At 41.6% G+C, this 26,208-nt stretch overlaps 1 protein-coding gene across 2 annotated transcripts in view; it reads left to right on the forward strand.

Moving 5' to 3' along the window:
• The window catches only part of SOBP (sine oculis binding protein homolog), a 144,550-nt gene extending 119,345 nt beyond the window's left edge, over nucleotides 1-25,205 (forward strand). For both annotated transcript variants that reach the window (XM_030556061.1, XM_030556060.1), the window contains 2 exons: nucleotides 5,701-7,655; nucleotides 25,122-25,205. In XM_030556061.1, coding sequence (XP_030411921.1) covers nucleotides 5,701-7,653 — 1,953 coding nt within the window. In that variant the 3' untranslated portion in view covers nucleotides 7,654-7,655; nucleotides 25,122-25,205. The remainder of the gene's footprint in view (nucleotides 1-5,700; nucleotides 7,656-25,121) is intronic.
• Nucleotides 25,206-26,208: the final 1,003 nt, after the last annotated feature.

Here is a 26,208-nt window from a genome sequence, read left to right on the forward strand (position 1 = left end):
GGTAACCTGTAAATGTAGTTAAATGTGTGATATTATTCCAAAATACTTTGACAGGCTGCAGCCTTTTGCTGTTGCCATGTTTGATAAAGGCGCAATCCTGAGGGCCTCACTTAGACAATCTCGCACTGATATCAGTGTATGTGTTTCCCTGACCAAGGAAGGAAATTTTGTTACCCATTGTCTGGTTTTGGAGAAGCAGAAAAGCAGATCATCTTTCCCCTTATGGTCCCTTTCTTCTCTCTGTCTAAGCTCTACAACGGAGCTGCCATTGATGCAAAATACTGTGGAAGCATGGGATAATGCCTGGATACTCTTTTTAATTGTGGCTGTGTTGTTTGAGTCTTACTAATGTGTGATTTCTCTTAGGCTGATGCAAATATCTCCACAGACAGAGAAGTTTTAGCAAACGTGTTTCTTAATGTAACAGCGTCTGATACTAGGTTATTGCCTAGAGGTTAGTGGTGGGCTACACTAATGGATGAACTTCACTCCTGCATTTGGCAGCTGATTAAAATATTAATTATTCTGGGCCCAGGGCTATAAGCATATCCATTTAAGAGCAGCAGAATGTGTACATTGTGCTTGTGTGGGTAACCTCATGGCAAATGTTGGACTCCACTTTGGATGTTTCTGTCAAAATAAAGGCTTGACTGCCAACATGAAGAGCTTTCTTTCTGTTCTGGAGAAATACAAGGTGGAAAGAGTTATAGGATCCCACAGCTCTGTTTTTTTCCATGTTCCCATACCAAGAGAGAGCAGTATTTCTGCTGATGCAGTGTCTTCCGAGTGGTCTAGTGGTGTAGAATGCCACACATTTCACAGGAAAAGGTTGAATGATATCAAGCCATTGGAGCTGATAAGTAGTACATTGGCATCCTGCCACTAAAATATAAGTACATTAAATGTACTAAAGGAAATGTTCATTCTGTTGTTTAGAATTGGACATGCCCCAGTAAGGTAAATTTAATCTTCCTGAGGGTTGCTGTGTTACAGTCAAATGGGATATGCATTTATCTCATTTCTGATCTTTCTGTCATTCACGTCTTATATTATGGCATTTGAGATATGAAATGTTCTAACTGGATCTAGGGATTGATGCTGGAAGGATATTTAAAGGGAGATGAAGGCACTCAAGAGGCAGTGAGCGCCTTGTAAGATCAGACTATTCATCACCATAATTTTCATTATCACACATTATTCATTAGGCACTAATTTGATGGCCTCACATCCCTTTTTATTAGAAATTTGCAAATAGAAAATGCACCTGGAAATGGTGGTTTGTAGAGGTTAGCTGGGAAAGGTTACATATATAAGCATTTTAGCATTTTGCTTTGCATTCCCTTATGTTAGCCTGATAAACTGAATTTTATATCTGTAGAACTCTGTGCAGCTACTGTGCAGCTTCTGGCCCTGCTTCTGACCCTACTGAAATCAATGGCAGAACTCCCACTGATTTCATCGCAAGCAGAGGCTAGCACTGAGGGCCTGACCTAAAGCCCATGGAAGTAAATGGGAGTCTTTACATTGTCTTCCATGGGCATTGAATCAGGCCATAAGAACTTGATCCTGCAGCATTAAATCACATGAGCAATCCCACGGAGGACTGTGGGACTACTCGCCTGCATAAGGATTACAGCATTTTACACACAGCTGTTAAAAAACATTCTGTAGCAATTTAATTCCTCACTTGACTGTGCAATAAAGGGAAAAGATAATGCAATAAAAAAAGAAAATGAAAAGAGGGCACACAGATTTCAAGCAGCTTGTAAAAATTATCACAGAGGATCAATCCATAATGCAAGTTCCTTTTTGTTAAAATGACACTTGCTGTATATTTCACAGGTAGGAAAATGTTATTTTATAGAACTGAAAGATATATATGTTTCACCTAGCTATCACATCTTAAGTAATCAGCACTGGCTCTTGGAAGAAATCTGCAATTACTTTGAGCATGTCATTAGTTAGATGTAAAATGAATGATATTGCTCTGTTTTATTACCCTGAGTGATATAGCCACTGGTATCATAAATTCATTGACCTCATCTTAAATGATCAATCCTGTAAGACAGACTTGATGCATTAATTCTTAAGTGACATTTTTCTCCTCCAGTAATTTCCCCCCCTTTGAAGGATTATTTTTCTCCATTTTTAGCATGATATTCTAGGATGTAATTTTACCAATAGGTCACACACACTTTTCTCCCTCCCCACAAAGTATTTCAGATAGGCAGATATCAGTTACCTTAACCTAAACACTTTGGGATGTTGCATAAAATCAGTTAGATAATTATGAGACATTGGTCTATTTAGAACATTCACAGGAACAGAAATATTCCACCTAACTTTTGTGCCTTTAATTTTATCTGATGATAAAATATACTAAATGGGGTGCGATCAATGTGTGAGTGAGGCAGAGTAGCTTGAGCATTTCTTATACCTCAGTGAGTGATTGAAAACAGGAGAAATCAGTAGAAAATTTCTAAGCAGGATTTCTAAATATTTTAGCAGAGAAGAGAAAATATTTGTTAACTGCAGATGCTATAGGAACCCTTTGAAGACAAACAAATCAATACGGCAATAAAACACTGACATATTTCAGTGAACTCTTCAACTGATAACCAATAAAATTAAACGATTAGAAAGATGCCAGGAGTTTTCTGATGTATTTTTTCTTTTAATCTGTTTAGCTAAAGCCACTGAGCTCTTCAGTAGAAAGATAAGCTTTTTTTTTACCTTTTCATATTTTTCTCAATTATTTCTTTGCCTACAGTCTTGAAGTCTTTAGGAGTAGATTGTTGCTTTACAATATGCCCTGAATAAGGGTCAGCACATAGCTACACCATCCCAGGAGCAGATCAGAGAGGGAGCTGTGACGTGGAGTCCTGTTTTCTCCCTTGCTCCATTGGGTGGAGGAGGAAGTATTCTACTGCTGATCTAGATCGGTAGCAGATTACAATCCCTCTGCATTAGCTCAACTCTGCTGAGAAGTGCATTGAGAGTAGAGACAGAATCAATGTTCTCCTCAGCTATCTGTGCAGGAGAGGGAGTAGTGCCCTCCCCAAGCTGTAGCCCATGGGAAGTGTAGCCTGCCTGGGAGATTAAGGAGGCACCTTACTCCTTTACACCTAATACTATACATGGAATGTGAATACTATTTTGGCTAACTCTACATCAAAAATTACCTTGGGCCAAATCTTGCAGGTGTTACTGAGGAAGAGCTCCTATTAACTGAAGTGCAGACTCAGAGCCAAATCCTCTCTCCTTCCTGAAAAACTGTAAGGGCCAAAGAAGCCTCAGGTTCAGTTTGTGGGGTTTCACTGGATCATCCTGATGGGGGACAGGGTTTAGCCCCAATACTCGGCACTACTTCCCAGCCCCCATTTGCCCATTTGGCACTATGGTTCCCTTAGCTTTTATATGCTTTTCCATGGCAGCTACTCCTGTTTGGGGGTGAGGAACGCCCATCCCAGCGAAGCAATCAGTACACTGTAGGAATCCCAGTTGCTCTGAGGAAATGGGGATAATGACCTATGTTGAGTTCATCACTCAGCTCTCTCTTGGCAGCTATCTACCCCCTTCCCAATAACCACAGCTCCCCATTCAGTAAAAGGGATTTCTGGAGCTAGGGGGAAGTTGTGGTTTGTGCCCAACTTTCTTCCCGCTTCAGAAAATTGCCCCATTTTGCCGGTATCCTCTGTGGGAATGTGAAGAGGGCAAAATACGGTCAGATCCTCAGATGGTATAAATCAATGTAACACTTTTGACTTCTATAGAGCTACACTGGTTTATACTGGCTGACCATCTGGCCTATTGATTTCTAGACTTCAGAGGTGAGTAGTAGTCAAAGGATCATTTAGTTTAATTCTTTTAAAATCTTTGAGTCAGGATGAAAACCTCATGAGTGAATAAAAAGAGAGCGAGAGAGTGCATGAGAGAAAGAGAGAGAGAAAAATGGTGACTAAAAAGAGATAACCAAATAGCTGCATAGTTAAAAAAATACTATAGTATGTAGATGTGTGTATGTATATGTGTGTGTGTGTGTGTATATATATATATATATGAATACTCTAAAATGTCACCACTGTTTATATTGAAAGAAAGCTGAGAGTTAAATGAGATGAGTAATCAAATGCCTGACATATGTTGTTTTGAATTGTTTATATGGCCAATAGTTATTAAAATTAATTATCTTTTTAAAGCTGCCATTTCACAGTGATATTCTTTTCTTTTTTTTTTAATAAATATATATATATGTAAAGACAGTCATCTTAAAAAAGCTGTTTGGAAAAGTAAGAATACACCCAATATAGTACTGTATTCTGACATGGTCAGAGGCTCAGCGTACTGATTATAGAGAGCGCTAAAATATCTGTGTATGGAATATTTTGAGAACTCAAGTAAATGACAAAAAATGGTGGGAGGGCTTGTGTATGTAAAATTCTGTCAAAAAGTAAGGCACTGAAAAATCTGACATCTGTTTATCTGTTTATAGCTATGGCAAGATTACTCATATTAATTCTTGTTTAAAATGCCATATGAAGGAACGGCATTTGTGCAAACAAGAGTCATATTTGAATTGTAGATCATGTCTTCACCATCTGTGAGAGCTGTTGGTGTTGCAAAATTAATGTGTTAATGAAATCACAATAATTTCTCTGAAGTAATGGATTCTGAAGCCTAGAGTGACTATTTTTTGAACTTTGGTGTCTAGTGGTTTACAACTGGGAAAGCCTTTCACAGTTTAATTAGTTCTGCAGCCTTACTTTAAAAAAAAAAAAAATTGGCAATGCCTTCATCACACCAGTCATAGCGCAGAAAAGAATAAAATGAAAAAAAAAAGAGCTTGTAATACTAACTTTTTGCTATAGTATTTGAAAAGTTGCTAAATAAGACTTCGTCTGCCAAGAAGTTTTACACAAAGTGACTAGTGAACAAGAGTGGGCAAACAGCTCAGAAAATAATTCCAGCTTGTCGAAACATCACAAGTTGGGAATATCTGAACCTTATAGAGATTTCATGACTATTTCCAAGTTTCTATTTGGAACACATAGCAAATGATGTATGGTGCTTTTGCTTTTTGATACCATTTAAAATACGTCTCCCTTTCCAACTTATTATCTAACACAGTTAATAATGTAAAATCTTACAAAGTGCTGTAGCTTAGCAGACATTGTTTGCAGTCATTTTTGTGGCACTTTCTGGGATCCTTTTCAAATTGTTTCTTGATCGTATTTACTGTGCAGCAACTCAACATGTCAAAGAACACGTAGGTTATGTACCATGTAGGTACATAGCCACATATGCGTGCATGAGCACACGTGCGCGCGCGCGCGCACACACACACACAGAGGCAGATCTTCAGCTGGCTTAAGTTGTCATAGAAGCTATGTCTAAGAAGTCAGTGAAGCTATGCCAATTTACAGCAGCTGAAGGTCTCCTCCACAGTATGTATATATAATATTTAATGTACTGTATAAGACAAATTTAAGAATAGGAGGGCCATAAAAGTTTGGGACATTTAGTTCAGTTATATTCTGATGTAAAAAAAAGAAAATGTAATTTTCACACGATGTTTCTAATTTGTCCCGGTTAGAGAAATAAATCAGATATTTAGAAAGCACTGAAAAATGACTATTAAAATTACATCAAAAAGAGAAGATCACTTTTCTTACCTGTTTTGATTTTGTTACTGTGTTGTAGGTATGTGACTGGTGTAAGCACATAAGACACACAAAAGAGTATCTGGATTTTGGGGACGGGGAACGAAGGCTTCAGTTCTGCAGTGCAAAATGTCTCAATCAGTACAAAATGGACATTTTCTACAAAGAGACACAGGCCAATCTTCCAGCTGGACTGTGCAGCACATTACATCCTCCAATCGAAAATAAAGCAGAAGGCACTGGGGTACAGCTGCTGACTCCAGATTCTTGGAATATACCGCTAGCAGATGCTCGGAGAAAGGCCCCATCCCCAGTGTCTGCAGCTGGCCAAATTCAAGGCCCTGGACCATCAGCGTCTACCACTGCTTCTCCGTCTGACACTGCCAACTGCTCTGTCACTAAAATCCCCACGCCAATTCCCAAACCTATTCCTATCAATGAGAATCCAAATATTCCACCAGTTTCTGTTCAGCCACCTGCTAGCATTGTGCCTCCAATTGGTGTCCCACCTCGAAGTCCTCCCATGGTGATGACAAACCGGGGGCCAGTTCCTCTGCCTATATTCATGGAACAGCAAATTATGCAGCAAATCCGTCCACCATTTATTCGAGGGCCGCCTCATCATGCTTCGAATCCTAACAGCCCTTTGTCCAATCCAATGATTCCTGGAATTGGTCCGCCACCAGGTGGTCCCAGAAATATGGGTCCCACCTCCAGCCCCATGCACAGGCCAATGCTATCACCTCATATTCATCCGCCAACAACACCTACCATGCCTGGCAATCCCCCAGGGTTACTACCGCCTCCTCCTCCAGGAGCTCCTTTAACTAGCCTTCCCTTTCCCCCTGTCAGCATGATGCCAAATGGTCCTATGCCTATGCCACAGATGATGAACTTTGGATTGCCATCTCTTGCCCCACTTGTGCCACCCCCAACCCTCTTAGTGCCATATCCTGTCATTGTTCCTTTGCCTGTACCTATCCCTATTCCCATTCCCATCCCTCACATCAATGATTCCAAGCCCCCCAATGGCTTCTCCAGCAATGGTGAAAACTTCATTCCAAGTACCTCCAGTGATGCAGCCGGGGCAAAGCCAACAAATAATTCTACGTCCCCTAGAGATTCAAAGCAAGGGCCTTCTAAATCCTCCGACTCGTCACCTAGCTGTTCAGGCCAGTCCTTAAATCAAGCTCAAGTGGTTCAGGAGCATTGTCGAAATGAAGTTGTTGATTTGACTGTCAGACCTAGTAGTCCAATGAACAGTAAATTTAGTTTTTCTAGTGTACTACAGGGTCCACAGGATGGTGTGATAGACCTAACTGTAGGGCACAGGTCTAGGCTACACAATGTTATCCACAGGGCTTTACATGCTCAAGTTAAAGTTGAACGTGAACCTAACAGTGTTGTAAATTTGGCTTTTAGTAGCTCAGATAAAAGGAACTGCAACCACTGCAGGGACAGTTGCAGCCCAATTGAAACAAAAATGTTACCTTGCAGCGACCCAGCTCACTGTGGTCCTGTCTCACTGGCCTCTGGCACTTCAGGACTAGAAACTAGTGCAGCAGTTTGCAATGTCATTGTGAATGGCACAAAGAGCACAGAGGGTTCTAAGAACTCAGAACAATCCCCAGAGCAGAAAAAGCCTCAACCACAAGAAGAGCCAGCAGTGAGTGAGTTGGAATCTGTTAAGGAGAACAACTGTGCATCAAACTGCCACCTAGAAGGAGAGGCTGGCAAGAAGATTGGGGAAGAGCCCCTCACTTTGGGAGACAAGCAAGACCCCAACCTTAACAACCCTGCAGATGAGGACCATGCGTATGCTTTGCGGATGCTGCCCAAGACAGGTTGTGTGATCCAGCCTGTGCCAAAACCAGCAGAAAAGACTGCTATAGCACCATGTATAATCTCAACACCAATACTCAGCACAGGGCCAGAGGATCTGGAGCCACCATTGAAAAGGAGGTGTCTCCGAATTCGAAATCAGAATAAGTAAAGGTTTGTGTAACCACTACTGCCTTCTGTGTGAATAGAATGAATATCAGTGTTTTCAGGTATAAGTCAAACTCATATGGATATGGCTTTTGTAAAACAAAGATAGAGATTCCAATTTATTAACAAAAAAAGAGAAAATATTATTATTTATGTTTTTAATATTGTCTTTGTCTTGTATCATCTTTGTATCTGTCAATCCTCCACCCCATCGGCAGTCTCTTCAGCTTTGTGCTCACAGAACATTCCGTTATGGTGCTGGCTGTGAAGTTCTTGTGTTGTGTATGTCTGAACTAGTGGATCTCTGCCTATCACAACTTCTAGGTCTGAGCAGTCAATCTGGTTTTAAATATTTAACCCAGCTGGATACCAGTAAGTCATGTCCTCATGACCACAGTGTTTAATTATCGTCATTCCCCCTCAGCAGAGCAGACCAACTCCACTGCTTGCTGCTAGTTCAGTGCATGATTACTCATTGTTTTGGTTAACCACAATCATATTACTCCAACCTGCATTCAGAGTAATACACTGACTTCAGGCTGGCACTGTTGGAGTTAAAAGCCATGTAGGCCCTGGCTGTGGTCCAGAGTTCTTTCTTGAGATTTGCTCCAGTGGGTGTCTGTGCTTAGACACCATCTCCCGTTGGGGATCTTACCATCTTGTCTCAGGTTAATAGCCAGTGATATTTATGTCCTGGTGGGCTTTAGGATAAAAAATAAATATATGGAGATATACCTTTCTCATAGAGCTGGATGGGACCCTGAAAGGTCATTGAGTCCAGCCCCCTGCCTTCACCAGCAGGTCCAAGTACTGATTTTGCTCCAAATCCCTAAGTGGCCCCCTCAAGGATTGAACTCAACCCTGGGTTTAGCAGGCCAATGCTCAAATCACTGAGCTATCCCTCCCCCCCGTGGATCTCTGCTCCCTTCCCCCATGTGGAACTCTGCTCCCTTAAGCCCAGATGCCTGTCTCAGTCCATCTCTCTCACTTCTAGAAGCATTTTAGCGCTTTTTTTTCAAATTTATATTTTTTATTATGGTCCCTGACTGAGGCCAGAGGGCTCTACTACAATATAAATAGTAAATAATAATTTCACCCTCCCGAGGTGAAACAGCGATCCAGAGGCAAAAAAGTTCTGCAACCCATTCCCTTCAACCCCTCAATTCACTGAGTCCTGGTGACAAAACAGTACCTTTATAAAATTAATACTTTAATATATGTCTATTCTTGCTTCAGCCGTGCGTGCACAAATGTGATTGCATTTCCCTTAGATACATGAGATTGGAGAGGTTCTTTAAGGAAAAAAAGGAGCGGTGAGTGTTACAAGAACCCATTCAGAAATCAAATACTGATGACTTGCCGGATATGGGTTGGTGACATGCCAAATTTTATTACAATCTGTAGAGTATTCCATAACCTCCAGTAAATCATATTTTGTGCTGTCCATTGTAGTACAATAGTGACTCACAGAAGTTGCCATTAACAGCTCAGTATCCATTAACAATTAACATGTTGTGGTACCTGGGATACTGCAATATTCCTCTATGCTAATAATAGAGAATAAGTGCACAATCACAGACATTGTGATGTGAAAAATGCTAACTTTTAATATGAGGACCACTGTATTTACTGTTCTTGCTCTTACACCTTTGAATACAGAATCAGCTCTCCCTTTGCTCACACAGAGTACTTATTTACTTATTTTAATGTCTACACTCATTCAGTGAAATTGAACCCCTATCCTATGCTCCAGGCACACACTGACATTTAAAAATACACTTATTAAATAGACTACACCTGAAAGTTTCTTGGACCAATAATTAACATATATAATAACTCAGAAGCTGAAAACATATTTAAGATCTTTCAGTCCCTCACAGCTAGGGAAAACAAATGGACCTTGCAATATGCATATTATATTACCTTGCTATTAAAGCATCAAGATCTTTGCTGCAAACACTCCTGTGCTATGCTCAGAGCTCATATCATAGTAAATACTGTTCAAGCCAAACTGTATAATCATACACACAACTGTGCTTTATATCGGAACAGTGCTTTGATCTACAGGGAACACTGCTGTTTGACTATCTCCCTATTAATTATTATCAGACTAACCCATGCCTGTTTGCATTAATCCCATTTACCTCAATCCACAATGTCTATACCATGTTTATACCTAAGCTCAATTCACTTTAGTTTAACATCAGTCAGACTACGGCACTCTAAGCTCAGAAAGCTCTGGCTTCATTCAGATGTTTATCTGTTTGTGGTGCTGACACTATTGTATGTGACATACCTTTGCATATAATATTCCACACAGAAACTGGACAACCTGAGCTCAGACAGACAGCACCCAAAAGACAAAAAAAGGATGGTTCATGAGTCAGTTGTTGTTTCCTCCACTTCTTAAATTCATCAAGCATCAGCATGTCTAGCATTGAAAACTATCAGTTCAATTACAGAATGAATAATCATTTTCTTGTTCACAAAGATGTGTATATATAATTTGGTATTTCTTTGTTTCGTTGTTTTTGTCACTTATTTTACTGGTAGGTTTTCAGTGACTTAAAAAAAAATTTGCACAAAAGAAATGCAAAGGCAGAATCTTTATGTATTTCCAACGAAAGAACATAGCCCCAAACACCCTATAGAAGAAAATGATGTGAATAGTCACCTCCCGCCAAATGACGCCATGGTCTCTGTGAAATGCCAGTGGGTGCTAAAACACACAAACCTGATACTAGGTTTGAGATTATTTGAATATTTCGCATCACATAGAACCCAATAATGGGGCTAACTCTCCTTTGCCACTGCAAATAAAAAGACAGCAATCCCACATGGGGTGATGTCAGGTCTGTGGTAGCTCCCCAGTCCCATTCTCCCCCCTTCTTCCTCCCCCTGTCTCCAATGTCAAGAAGCCCCTCTGTGAACATTCCACAGGGGTGATCTTCTGTGGGTACAGAGTGGTTGAGCATGGAGATACAAAACATTGCTGCCCAGCCTCCAACCCCATGCCCCATGGGCAATCACTGCATATGTTACTGTTGATACAATAACCTTTAGCTTAATTCTTCTTTCTCACTATGAATCCCGACTCCCCAGCAACAGATGACAGTGGGAGGCCATGGCAGTTCAGCTCCTCCAGAAGGCATGCTAGCAAAGGCCTGGAGGATGCTGCTTCCATGTCTGTGGTTTAACTTGAATAGCACTGTTGGATTTAAAAGGAAGACAGGCCCCAAATATATTTGCAACCAACTTCTCGAGCGTTTTTCTGATAGCTGTCTGTGGGTGTGAACAGAAGGCAATTCTGAGGCACATGGTCTCTGTGCTGATGACCCTAGCCACAAGCTCTTTTGCCTAACCCCCTTACCTGTTCCATGGTGAGGGTAGAGATAAACCCCCGCCTCCCCTGGCAATGGAATGAGGAAATGCCACACGTACAGATGAACACACTCAGTTTCCCGGTCCCCGTGCAGGAATAAGCAACACGGGAGGATTTGGTCCCTTATTTTTGATGACCTGAGCCCTGGCAGTTTAATTATTATGCTGGTCCCAGAATCTCATTAACTTGTTAGAAGAAACGATCCTGAAAGTTCTCTCTCCCTCTGGCTCCCCTAATTGGGAAATCTGAACATATGTGACCTAATATGTAACTTTTCCTGAATTTAGTTTCCTATCAAATTGTATTTATTGATGGAAATGATCCAGATCCATTCATGCTAGAGTTCTGGGCAGGCAGACAGAATCTGAGGAATAGCAACATGGATGGCTGTGAAAAGGAATCAGTGCAAGTGTGACCTTTTGGGGCAAGACTCTAGATTATATAATGTACCAATTACTTGATTATTGGAAATGCTAATCAGCAACTTTATCCTCCATGTTAAAGTTTAGCCTCTCCATCAGGATGTAGACTGTCAAGCTGGTCTAGCTTGATGCAATTCAAGCAACCAGCTAAAAAACCTCAGTGCCAGCTCCACAGTGCAAGAAAGGCATGCAGCTTGTGAGAGGAATATCTTGCTGGGTGTAATTGTTTCAATTTGACTGGCGTGAGCTTTCTAAAATTAGCAGTGTTGGTGTTGGCCATATGCACATAGGACATCCAGGCAGCATCATTTTAACACTACAGTTTCAGTGTAAGTAGTTTTTAAGGTGAACAAGTTAAAATGCTACAGAACATTTGGCTAAAATTAAATGGCACACATGGCTACACTCAGAACCAGCTCCTACCTTCGTGTTTGTGTGTGTGTGTGTGTGTGTGCATGTGTGTGTGTGTGCGCGCGTGTGTGTGTGTGCACGCGCGCGCACAGGTGCAGGAAGTGGGGGAAGCTAAGGTGGGGGCTTCTTACTCTCTGTGAGCAGAATCGCTTTGTAGCTCTACAGGAAAAGCTAAGAACAGGCCAACTACTGCACTGGCCCATGCACCATGTCCCCATGCACTCACAGTCTGCTGAGTAGGTCATATGCTTAGTCCTGCAGCTGGCTAGTGCATATGTTGTGGTCATAATGACACTCATGGTGTAGAATGCTTCTTTTCAGGGCCGAAATCATATGTATCCCATTGTAAAATCCCTTCACCCCCCACTGGCCCAGCACAAGAAATCCTGCTGTGGGAGGTGGGATTTCTGAGGCAGAGAACATATCTATTAACCTTTCTTCTGTCTGACAGTTTCTGTGATGCCCTCACTGTAGCAATTCTGTGTATCTACCAGCATCCTGTTCTCCTCTCAGTGCACTGACCATGATAGGATTGGGCCCTACATGTCTAAACAAAAACATATTTTATATATTTACATGGTTCCTGCCAGTTATCTTTGTTGACACAGCACTATAGGCCAGATTCACAGCTGGGGTAAACTGATGCATCTCCACTTGTTTCAGTGGCGCTAGGGTGATTTACATTGGTTTAGAAACTGGCCCTCTGTATTTAACACAGGCGAAAGCTTTTCCCAGAATAACTCCTATACCTGACATCTTATGAACCTGATTTTTGCCAGTCGTTCTGGGGCAGACTGTTCACATTACAAACATGTAGATGTTTGTCTGGAATTGAAGTTCATCCCTCAAGAAATGCCTGATACTAACAGTGATCTTACATTTGTGAATCACGATGGCAGACAGCACTCAGATATTTTAAATTAAAGGAGAGTTTCCCAGAGAAATAATTCTCTAAGTGGTGACATACTTGGTACTAGATTTCAGTTCTCACATCTTAGGGTACGATCCCATATCTATCGGGAATCGATTTTTGATGTGATAAATCGATCCCTGATCGCTCTGCTGTCGACTCCTGTACTCCACCATGGCGAGAGGCGGAAGCAGAATCGATGGGGGAGCATATCTTAGGTCGATCCCCCACTTACTGTAGACCAGGGATTAGACTGTCAGGCTTTGCGTGCACCAAATTCAGCCTGCATGGGAGTAAAGTAGCAGACCACAGTCCAGACCCTCAGACCTGGTCTACACTAGGGGGGCTGGTCGATGTAACATACGCAACTTCAGCTACAGGAATACTGTAGCTGAAGTTGAAGTATCTTATTCTGACTTACCGTCTGTCCTCACGGTGCGGGATCAACATCCGCGGCTCCCCTGTCGACTCCACTATCGCCGCTCTCTCTGGTGGTGTTCCGGAGTCGATGGGGAGTGCGTTCGGGGATCGATATATCACATCTAGATGAGACGCGATATATCGATCCCTGATAAATCGATCACTACCCATCGATACGGCGGGTAGTCTGGACGTACCCTCTGTTGTAGATCGGCACAGATCTATTAAAGTCAAAGGACCTGTGCTGATTTATACCAGCTGAGGATCTGGTCCTTTTACTCTTCCACAGAATCGATTGCCATAGGCCACAATTTTCAAACATAAAACCATGCTCTTGAATCCATATTTAGCCACCTACATAAAAATGACCTGATTTCCAAAGGTGCTGAGCACCTGCACCTCCTTTCATACAAATTACAGCTCCTCAGCTGGTGTAAACTGTCATCGCTCTTAGTGAGCTAGAACAATTAACGCAGGCAGAGGTTCTGGACCATTGAGATTTAAGGCCACTTGTGATCTTCAAATATTTCATGACTGAGATCACTGACTTCAATGGGGACACCCCAAAGACTGCTTTGGCCGCTACAGATGTAATTGTCCTCTGTGACTTGTGAGAAGGAGCTTATTTTAAAAAAACAAAACAAACACCACATCCAAAGCACGCACTAAGCTAATATGATCCCCTATGCACCACATGTGAAACGTGGGCATCCCATGGAAAGAAAAGAAAATCCATACTTTTTTTAGGAAAGAGAAAACCAATGACTTGATCCTGCAAACCCGTGCTCATGTGAGTAGGCCTCATCCAGATGAATTGTAAGGAATGGGGTTACTTGCATAAATGATTCTGCTATCAGGCCCCAAAGAAATAAACATTTTGAGACATTTAGGACGTGATTATCCTCCTGCTTACATCAATTACATCAATTCCATTCAGTGGAGTTGGTGTAAAATGGTTATGAAAGGAGAATCAAGCTCTTCATTTTGTCATTTACTCTTGTACTATTTGAACACAAGGTTTCTGTATCACAGGAAAAGTCTGGAAAAAATCACAGATCATGCTCAAATGCAGAAATCAGACAGGCAGCTGTTCTGCAATACATTTATGGATCTTTTACCACAACAACTGAAGGCTCTTAAGAAACATCATCAGAAATTATGAAGTTATTATTGCCTTCATATGCAGGGGGAGACTAAAACAACTATTGAAAATGTCCATCAGAAGTTCTGACCTACGGGGAGAGCTGGCCCTAAGACCTCACATTAGCCTCCCAAAAATCCAGAACTTGGGTTGAAAACCAGAAGAAATAGTTAGGGAAGAGATGGACATAATTAAACAGGGAGCGCTAGGATTTAGGAAAATCCATTTTAAAATGCAAATGCACATAAAAAGCAGGTAGAAGATTCATGTGAAGTAGCAATAATGTCTTCCCAGATTCCTGACCTGGAAGGTGTTGAACTAATTGTGACAGAGTCCCATTTACATCTAAACTGCCAGGTGACTCACCTTGTCTATTGTTAGGCCCCATCCAGCAAAGCATTAAAGTTAAACACATTCTTAACTGCTTTACCAGATTGAAGCCTTGCTACTCAGTTGTGCTCCTCATTGTACATCAGGTCATTTGTGTTCTTTTTATAATGAACTATGCTATACCCACCTGAAAAGAACTTGGGGTTGGGAGTGTATTTGCTGATCCCATGAAAGGAATAAATCAAGTAAACATGGAATTGGTACAGAGCCAGCAAATATAAAACATTTGCTTCCAAAAAAAAGTGTATTAAATCTATGGACCCCATCCTGCGAGAGACTGAGCACCCTCAACTCCCACTGCCTCCTGGGAGAGTTGAGGGTGCTCAGCAGTTTACAAGAGTAGGGCCCATCTTGGTCTCATTTGCATGGATTTGCTTCCCCAGACATAGTTTTGGTATTTGAAAAGAATGGTATTCCTGTACAACATGTGTCTCAATTTGTAATAATATCCTTCCTGCAGCTGGCTTAGTTTTCCAAGTGTTTCTAAAATGTTACTGTCTTAAATTCGAGCCAACCTACAATAACACATTATCTAGACGCAAAGTGGCTGAACTGCATTTGTTGGAAGAACACCCCCAGCCCCATCTTCCAGTCCTTGTTTTGGACATTCAAACTGTGTAATATAATCATCCTCTGTGGAAGCACATTTTTTTTAAAGTTGTGGAAATTGGGTGGCGTAGAAGGAAACAACTATCTGGTTCAGATTTCTTTGCAAAGTTCTGCAGCCCATCAACAACCTATTGATATTTTAAACCTATGTTTAAAGCAATTTTCAGCTATTTATTTGGAGCCCTTGTGGCTAACTGTAAATCTTTATATTATTATGATTTGTTGCATGCTCATGCTTCAAATATTTATACTCTTTTATGATCCACTTTTTAAGTACTTTATCCAAAACCCCCTTTCCCACAGGAATTCGGTAATCTAGTGATGTCCGAATACTAATACAGAAAAAGAGATACATGATAAGGTGACTACAGACTTGAATGCTCTTCCCAACTTTCTGCGTGCAATTAAGATGCAAACTTTGCATGATACGGCAGTAGTTTACCAATTACTGCTGAACCAGCAATAAAAATATTGTCTCTATATTTGTAGAAAAATTTAAACAATGGCAAACTCTGCAACAATTACTGCTAGTTTAAACTATTACCAATAATCACAAGGGACACTCTAAGGCCGCTGGCACGGCACCTGTGAAATGTTCCAGCTATAAGTTATTTGCTCCGTACATTCTTGATTGTTATTCCCTCCTCTAACATAATCTGCAAGACTCTTTGGCCACTTTTTGAGACCCTATCCTGCACCCATTAAACTCAATGAGTTTAATTCTGTTCTCAGGATTTGATCCTGCATGACTGAAATGAATCAGAGCTTTACCGACACTAGTGGGAGACAGACCAGGCACTTATATTGGTATAAATCAGGAAAAACTCCACTAAAGTCAGTGTAAAACTAGAGAGAGATCAGAATCAGGCCCCCTAGTTGCAGCCTCAGGGTCTTGACTACAATGGGGCTCATTCCGCAAACACATGCCTGTGGGAGTAGGCCTTAGACAGACAGGTAGTCCCATTGGCTTCAGGGTGGCAAGAGCTGGCAGGATTAGGATCTACAAGTCTTTGTTGTGGCTGCTGTAATTTGATTTGCGTATTTAATATTAAGAAATCCAAAACGTTAGTTTTTTAAAATGTCTCTTTTAATATAACCCAAGATCATATAATTTGTGTAAATGGAGTAAAAAATGGTAACATTTGTATGGAAGCAGTAAAAAAGTCAACAAACCTGGAACACTTCCATAGGACTTTTCAAGCATTAACTAAGGAACCCTCACAACAGCCCAGCCAGATAGCTCAGGATTGTTGCCCACATTTTACGGACAGGGAATCTGAAGCAGATGGGCAGATTCTGAACTCATTTACATTGTTGTATCTTGACTGACTTCACTCCCAGATACCAGCTTCTGTGCCACTCTATGTATATTTTATGTAAATGAACTAGAGGCAGCTAAACGTATTTGCAAATAATTTACATATGACCCTAAACTTCAATTTACGGTCAACACATCCATCCCTGAGCACAGGTTGTGGGGCAGCTGGGGCACTCCCTAGCCTCTCCTCCTCACCTTCTGCCTGCTGCTGCCTCTTCTCACCGCTGCTGCCAGCTGCTCCTCCTTGCTCCTTTTCCACTTGCCACCAGCAGGGAATACAGCCTGAGAAGAGGCAGAGTCAGAGTGCTCAACCCTGGCGCACAGCAACTCCTGGAGGCCAAAACTGGCAATAACAGGCCAGTCCTGCTCAACCCATAAGGTTTCAGCAGAGCTGGGGGAATGCTCCACATTGCTGCCAAATGTGGCAGGGTTGCGATAGAACCATGACTCTTGGCAGCCTTGCTTTAGTGCTGTGACATCAAACAACCTCAGTGTAAACAAGAACAGAGCCTGTCCCAGACAGGTTAAGTGATTTGCTGTAAGCCCCAGAATGAATCAGTCTTAGAGTGGAGATTAGAAGTGCAGAGTCCCTCTGCTCATACCATGGCCTAGCATTTATGCATACTGGCTTATGTGTCCCTCAGTGTCACCAGAGTATAAACCAGTGGGCTCCCTTTTCAGTGATATCAGTGGGAGATGGTGCCATGGGGATTGGGGAGGCCACAAATGCTGATTTTTTAAAAGTAAAACTGAAAATGTTGTGAAGCTTCATTATTTTGATCATGATCTGCAGAGTGTTAAAATCTGAAAGACTTTAAAATGTGTGTGAAATTACACAAAAATTGTATTAAATGAGAATTGGCTAAGGGGAAAAGATTTTGCTTGTTTGTAGGAGACAGGGTTATTAATGTGAGAGGGTAGGAACACAATTGTTATGTGGAGTGGATTTGCCTCAGCACAAAAAACTGATGCAGGACCCTAAACACTGTGAAACTCAGTTTTAAGGATTTGAATGAGACACGGGAATGGGATGAATTTTACTCTAGTAGTGCACCAAGGAATGAACAACAACTGTAAGGGCGAGGTGCGGGGGTGAGGGAGGGACATCAGACATAAGCAACAATAATTTTTGAACTAGCCATAGTTCATCAGCATTGATAGAAGTAGGTAGTAATGAATATAAATATAAATCAGAAATTAGGAATTGTAGAAAATTGAATAAGGGAAGCAAAGGGACACAAGAAGAAATCTATGGCCAGCAGAGTTAAGGACAGTAAGGAGTTTTTTAAGTCTATTAGGAAAAAAAAAAATCCTAACAATAATGTTGGTCCATGGGAAAATGATAGAATTATCAATAATAATGCAGAAAATGCAGAAGTGTTCAATAAATATTTTTGTTCTGTATTTGGGAAAAAAATTGATGATGTGCTCATATCATATAACACTCCATTCTGCTAGTATCTCAGAAGGACGTTAAACAGAAGCTACTAAAATTAGACATTTTTAAATCAGCAGGTCTAGATAACTTGCATCCAGAATGTGAAAAAAAGCTGGCTGATGAGTTCACTGGACCATTAATGTTAATTTTCAGTAAATCTTGGAACTCTGGGGAAGTTCCAGAAGACTGGAAGTTAATGTTGTGCCACTGTTTAAAAAGGGTAAACATGATGACCTAGATAATTACAGGCCTGTGAGGTTGACATTGATCCCAGGAAATGTAACGGAGCAGCTGATATGAGACTTGATTAATAAAGAATTAAAGAGGGTAATATAATGAATGCCAATCAACATGGGTTTACAGAAAATAGATCCTGTCAAACTAACTTGATATCTTTTTTTGATGAGCTTACAAATTTGGTTGATAGAGTTGTATAATAGATGTCTGTAGGGCATTTAACTTGGTACTGCTTGCCATTTTGATTTAAAAAACGAGAAAGATATAAACAAACATGGCACACATTAACTGGATTGAAAGATGGGTAAATGATAGGTCTCAACATATAATTGTAAAGTGGAAATCATCATTGAACAAGTAGGTTTCCAGTGAGGTCCTGTGAGGATCAGTTCTTGGCCCTATGACATTTAACATTTTTGTTAATGACTTCGAAGAAAAAATAAAATCATCACTGATAAAGTTTGCAGGTGACACAAAAATTGGAGGAATGGTAAATAATTTAGAGAACAGGTCACTGATAAAGAGCAATCTGGATGGTTTGGTAAGCTGGGAGCAAGCAAGCAAGATGCATTTTAATATGGCAAATGGAAATGTATAAATCGAGCAACAAAGAATGTACTTATGCAATGGGGGGCTCCATCCTGGGAAGCAGTGACTGTGAAAAAGATCTGGGAGTCTTGGTGGATACTCAGCTGAACATGAGCTCTCAGTGTGACACTGTGGTCAACAGGACAAATGTAGTCCTTGAATGCATAAATGGGAATCTTGAATAGGGTAGAGAAGTCATTCTACCTCTGTATTTGGCACTGGTGCACCTGCTGCTGGATTACTGAGTTCAGATCTGGTGACCAGAATTCAGGAAGGATGTTGATAAATTGGAGAGAGTTCAGAGAAGAGCCACAAGAGTGATTAAAGGATTAGAAAACCTGCTTTATGGCGATAGACTCAAAGAGCTCGATCTAGTTAGCTTAACGAAGAGAGGGCTAAGAGGTAACTTGTTTACAGTCTAGAAGTTGGAACTAGACAAATTCAGACAGGAAGTAAGACTATAATTCTTTAACGGTCAGAGTAATTAACCATTGGAACAATTTATCAAGTATCGTGGTGGATTCTCCATCACTGACGATTTTAAAATCAGGATTGGGTGTTTTTCTAAAAGATCTGCTTTAGGAGTTATTTTGGGGAAGTTCAAAGGCCTGTGTTATACAGGAGTTTAGACTAGATGATCACAATAATTGTAAATGCCCTTGCAATCTAAGAATCTTGGTAGAAATCTGTGTGTCTGCCCTCCTGATCTTAATAACACAAAACCATGAGGGAGCGCAAAAGTGAAAAGAAATGCACTTCAGCAAGATCAGGCAAGAAGCTGATCACTGATGTTAAAAATGTTTAAAGTTTAAAAAATAATTGCTCCCTGCTAGGGCAGAGACTGCCCAATGGATCCAAATCACAGCAGTTCTGGAAAACAAAATGCAGTCCTAAATAGGGAGCAGAAATGCCCTGCCCCATGGATGTGGAACAGATTAAAAAATAATAACCTAAAGCTGACCCTTTACATGTTATAGGGTGACAGTCACACCATACCCAATCCCCACTCCATGGAACCAAACACGGCTAATTTCTGCTCACTTATGCACACATGTGAATCTGTTCTCATTGGCTTTGAAGGAAAGCTACATATGCATTCAGGGCTCAATATTTATGAAGGTCCCATTGTGCTCGGGGCCACGTGCGTTTAGGATATAAGGGGGAGAAGAGATTCCATTTATCCTCTCCTTATGTTCCCTTACCTCACCTGGAGCTGGGAGCCATGTCTATAACATCCGTACAGTGTGGTCCTATCTGTCTTTGTGCTGCAGTAGTCACAGCTGCTCCTTAGAACCGGATCAGAGCAAAAACCAAAGCAATAAAAAAGAGTAAAAAATGCTATTGCTAGGCAGACAAATTTTCAAAAGTTGCCACAGATTTTGAGTACCTCCATTTTTGGATGTTCAGCTTGCTTTTCAGAGGTGCCAAAGACCCACAAAATTCCCATGGTAGCAAATCGTTGTTCAGCACTGAGGTGCAATTCAGCACATGAGCTGACTCAATGTAGAAAAGAAAGGAGCCTCCATCTCAACTCTCCTTTATTTGGGTGGGGTGAGGGGCTCAGAGCAAGATGCTGTTGTTCATCCTTCACCTGCCCCCAGCCTTTTTTCTTTTCACAGAGCAACATGTGTAACTTTTTTGACTAAAGATTCTATTTTTTTCTTCCCTCTCCTGTACCTGTGTGTCCCTGGTTTTATCTGCTCTTCCTTTCCCTTTTTTGTTTGATAGGAATTTTTCCTCCTTATACTTGGATTGTCGTTCCTGTATGAAAGGTGTGAAGCCCAGGAGTGCTGTTAAGAGTGGCCAATGGTCTCACCTGCCAGCTCGGCTGCTACTTGTGGGTGGGATTTCTCTCCCATTGCTCTTCCATAGGACTTGCTCTCTGGTAAATTTGGAAGCACTGCAACAACCATCTCCGGTTAACTACTAAGTTCCTGTCCAGCCCGAGGGAGTCTGTGGGTGTTATTTGCTCCATTTTTGCCAGTGATTTAGTTGATTTGTGACATACACGAATACTAGTAAAAGTCTCAGCTGTATTTCCTGGCTCTAATCACCTGACAAGGATCAGGCTAATAGCCCTGTCAGATGGTCAGTATTTATTAATTCCAGTGGCTAATTTAATAGTATACCCTAGTCTAGATGGATAGACTAAATTAGCTTAGAGAAGAGGATCCAGAGTTAGACCTAGTTTAACCTGGTGCAAGTTGACTGAAGGCTTTTCTAGGAATAGGCACAGATCTTATACAGAGAAGCAATAGCTAACAGCTCTTTCCCAGTTTCTCCCAGAAAGTTCTTCCCTAAATATAAAGTTGACAGTAGGATGATCAGATAACAAGTGTGAAAAATTGGGATGGGGCGGGGGTAATAGGTGCCTATATAACAAAAATCCCCCAAAATCGGGATTGTCCCTATAAAATCGGGACATCTGGTCACTCTAGTTGACAGCGACCATTGCATTATCTACATGTGAACTCCAATGTATCTTTATGACAATTCAGTAACACAGTTCCCTTAGGACAATACTGTTTCTAGCTCTTGCTTGGCCACACAGAGTAAGTCCCAGGCATGCCTGTTTGGATTTTTAAGGTCTGTACAGGTTACAGCTCCAACTGCCGGGTGGGAGGCCTAGGGCTGCATATCTGCCCCATTATTAACAAAAGACCCAGAGCCTGCAGGATGTGAATGAAAAAAAAATCCCTTTGAAGTTAATGGGAGTTTGTCGTGGTAAGAACTGTGTAAGGAACTCTGAATTTGAGCCCAGCTGACTTTCTCTCTGGATTTGGGTCCCCTCTGAAATAAAATGTCAAAGCTCTGTGTGCAGAAATGCTTCCCCCGGCTGTAGTGATGTGGTGCCTTTTCTGTAATTTCATGGAGAGGAAAGATAAATCACTCACTGTTCAAAGGGGAAGGTTTTAATGGTAAAGCTTGAACTACTCAAAGAGTTGCTAAAAAGCACTGAGCTATTACAAATAACAGATGACCCCAGCTTGTTTACAGGGCTGAACATGCTCCCATGCCTGCTTCAGCTGCACTCTTGTGGTTTATGACCTCAGCAGAGCCTCCTTGAGAAAATTATGGGCTTGCCTTCGCTCTGGGGCCATTTATGAACCAGGCGTCTTCTGGCGCATCACAGCTTTCATGTTCATTGCTTGGTTGAATTAAGTACTGTGTTAAAAGCTGGAAAGCCCCGCCAGCCCACATCAATGATCACCCGGGACTAAGCCTAATTCTCAGTCACCATATTGTTTCTGAACAATTTGATGCTGCGGTTGGAGTTGAAGACTGAAAAAAGTAAGAATGGCAAAAATTGTTTTCCTTTAGTGTTTTATACCCTCTCGCTATATGTATAGGTGTGTAGTGTTTTATACTACAGAGCTCGCGGCTCAAGTGTCTAAGATAATCACAAATACTATTGTAACTGACTCTGCTTAGGCTGACAGCAGGGTATGAACCCAGGAGGACCTTCAGTGCTCAAAGCATGAGCCTCTACTGCTTGAGGTAAAGGGCTGCAGCTTCATTAATTAGAGGCAGTAGTTGATCCATAAACCTCTTATGTGGGCTGGCTCCTAGAAGGGACAAACTCCTCACTGTGCTAGTGTGAGTTACAGTATTATGCAAGGAATTTTATCTTCTACCTCTCCTGCATGCCTATTCCTTACCTGTAACTTCATCTCAAAGATTATAAAAGTAAATAAGCTAATGCAGTAGTCCCCAACGCGGTGCTCACGGGCACCATCACGCCCACGGTGGCATCTAAATGCGCCCGCATCCTGGCCGGCGGTGGAGCATCCGCCGAAATGCTGCCAAATTTCTGTGGGATTTCGGCTGCAACACCTCTCGATGATGTCACTTGTCAGCAGCAAGCGGCGTCATCGAGAGGCGTCGCCCCCGAATTTCTGCGGTATTTCATCAGCGACGCCTCTCGATGGCGCCGCTTGCCACCGACAAGTGACATCATTGAGAGGCGTCGCTGCCGAAATTCGGCGGCATTTCGGCGGATGCTCCACCGCTGCCATGGTCCTTCGTCTGGCTCCTGCCAGACGAAAAGGTTGGGGACCACTGCGCTAATATGTATTTTCTTAATTCTGTAAAACAGTCCCTGTGCTTTGGGTGCACACTGAGACCATCTTATGGCTTGGACTCCATTATTCTCTAAAACCTTAGAGGGAAATCCTGAAACATATTATCCGTCTCCATTTGTGCATTGGGCAACATTTTCCTCCTCAATCCGCATTGTTGTTCCTTTACCTGCAGTGTGAATTTCTGATACCCTATGTCTCTGAACTCATGTCCCATGCAGAATTTCTGTTGTCCTCATGGCAAAGCATGGAAGAACCATAAAGTAAATTCAGGGCTAGCACAGAGAATGGTGCCAGCAGAGCTGCACAGGTCATAGGGACACTGCAGCGAGGATGAGTTTTAATATGCATGTTTAAATGCCACATGGTTGGGAGAATGAGCAGCAGCTAGCGATCTCGGTGATGATAATTGAAGCCCCTTGGAAAATGGGAGGTATCTCCCCGTGCAACACTGGGATACATAACTGCTCCCTGCTCTTTCATTTGATATGTAATCTTGACCCACTGTTCCGCTAATTCCCTCCATAAACACTAGTTCTGCACTTCTGCATATACTGCCTGCTCCCCTATTCCATGTCTCCATGCTACTCTCATGGAAATGAACCCATTTCATCCTCAGATGGCATGGGATTTGCATGGGTTGGGGTTAGCTGGGGCAGAGAAAGTATCACACTGCATCTTGGGTCTTTCAGCTCAGAGCAATCACATGGCTTTGCAAGAGGCCATGCATTTTCTTGAGTCAGCCCTATTTATATAATAGCATAACTGAAGAGGTTGGCAGAAGGGCATTCTAGGTGAGGAGCCTGGGCTCTGGCCCTCTCTTCTTCCTGTTCACCAGAGCTTGGAGTTGCTGATCTTTAGGACACATGGCCAGACACTCCTCTGTGAAGAGTGAGTGAGGAGGGAGAGGGAGTCATCGAGAAGTCTGTCATGCAGGGTATGATGGAGGCAGGGCTGTGATGAGAAGGTTTTCTGGGCGTGGTGTAGATTTGTTAAACTTGCTCTAATATTCTTTATTAAGGTGTGTGTTTTAAAAACCTCTAATGTGCTTAGAGTACAAGTGCACAGTAAGCCTAATTACATGAATAAACAACCAAACTCTAACACTGGTGTACAGGGTGAGTTGTTCACATATCACTGCTGGGTCCAGTTCTCCAATTTTTTTAAACTGTGATAGCTTAAAAACGGGGAGGAGGGCTAGTTACTGGGAGACAATCAGTAATACAGTCTAACCTCATAGTTACAGAAATGGAGGTTGTTCAGAACTCTGAACAAAACATTATGGTTGTTCTTTCAAAAGTTTATAGTTGAACATTAACTTAATACAGCTTTGAAACTTTACTATGCAGAAGACAAATGCTGCTTTTGACCATCTTAATTTAAATGAAATAAGCACAGAAACAGTTTCCTTATCTTGTCAAGTTTTTTTAAACTTTCCTTTTATTTTTTTTAGTTTTCATTTAACACAGTGCTGTGTTGTATTTGCTTTTTTTTTCTGCTACTGCCTGATTGCATACTTCTGGTTCCAAATGAGGTGTGTGGTTGACTGGTCAGTTCGTAACTCTAGTGTTCATAACTCTGAGGTTCTACTGATAGTTAAAACAAGCAAGTGAGAGTTAGTAGCTATGTGCTGTCTTCCCAATGCTACCATTATTCCTAGCACTGTGGAATCCTGGGCAAATCGAATATCCTCCATGGCTCAGTCCTTCTGTCTGTTTAATGGAGATAATGATACATATACTTTTGTAAAGTACTTTGAGATCCGTAGGTGAAGAGCACTGGATAACTGCAAGAGATTATTACTCACTTTTGATCTGCTAGACTAAAAGGAGGGAAGCAAAAAGTATTAATGATGATTGTATCTCTCCCTAGCTTGTTTTAAGGAGAATTCCTCCATGTTCTAATATGCTTTCATGAATCTTGCTGCAAAGGAGGCTTTGCTGACTTCACCATATACTCTCAGTCCTGGTAGTATCAGGCAGACATACCTGAGGATGAAGCAGTGAAACTGGTGTCCTTACATAGGACAGTTTTACGCTGCGTTCCCAAGCTTGTGCTTGTGCATACATTCCCTGCAATGAATCATCCCCAACTCTTTCTGACCAGCTTCTCTTGTCTGTTTTACAGGAATGCTCACTGACAGGGTACCTTGCATGGAGAAAGGGAGCAGAGCAAACCATGTCACTTCACCGAATGATGTCAGCTGGGCTGCTTACCACCCCATCTGGCTAAAAGTCAAACAAATAAAGCAGCTTCCTGTCATTAAGTCTCTCAGTCCCACGGGTGCCTTTGGCCCAGAAGACAGCCTATCACTGACCTACGCAATGTGCTCCGCATTCCCACTACCACCTCCTCTTCTCCTTGGAGGAACATGTTTTCCTCTTGGTTTCTTGCTAGGGAATTTTTTCCTCTTGTTTCAAAAACCACCCGGACCAATGTAGGTACTTTTCCTTCTCTTACTTCAAGATTCAGATATTTGAGACTGGACAATGATATGGATTTTTTTTTTCAAAAACTGCTGTGGTTTTGCTGCTACACCAAGAATCGTGATTTGCATTGTATGGTTTTGGACCTAGTCATGTTTTGATGGGGGAAAGGGGTTTTACTGGAGTAGCAATGCTTCAGAATCATCTCTGTCCTACCCATGATGCACTTTTAAAGGAAGAGTTAGAATATTTTATTGGCTAATATACTTTCCTTGTTATTTTTACAAAGGCCACCTTTATCCTTTTTAATGCCATATTTTCAGTGTTACACTTTTATGGCTTTTAATTTTTGATTTGACAGATGTAAGAAGCAGCATGAATAGTTTATACTGTGGTTTTTCAGAGCCTGAATGCCAAGAGAACTCAGTAAATGTTTATTCTTCTCAGCTTTCTCTTTAAATTCCCCTAAATAGCGCCCCATTTGGGAACAGAGCAAGAGTGTTGAACTAAAGACCAAAATTCCCTAAAGGTGTAAAATAATCTGAGGGGAATATTTGCTGGGCGTCATGAAAGACTTGGATGAAATTTCAACCCTGATGGTTTTCAGTGATCCAGGATGCCAGTGAGACAATCTCTCCATATGCATAGCCCTTTCATGATAATTAGAATGGTATGGACAAACCAATGAAAACAAGGGGTAAAGTGAGAAAGATCCCCCATGATTCTGTTTCACTGTTTGCTTTCTCCTGTCATGGTTAAGAGAAATGTGCAATTCGATCCTCAATCAG

This window comes from Gopherus evgoodei, chromosome 3, assembly GCF_007399415.2.
Source record: "Gopherus evgoodei ecotype Sinaloan lineage chromosome 3, rGopEvg1_v1.p, whole genome shotgun sequence".
In the NCBI taxonomy this organism is placed as follows: Eukaryota; Metazoa; Chordata; order Testudines; family Testudinidae; genus Gopherus; species Gopherus evgoodei.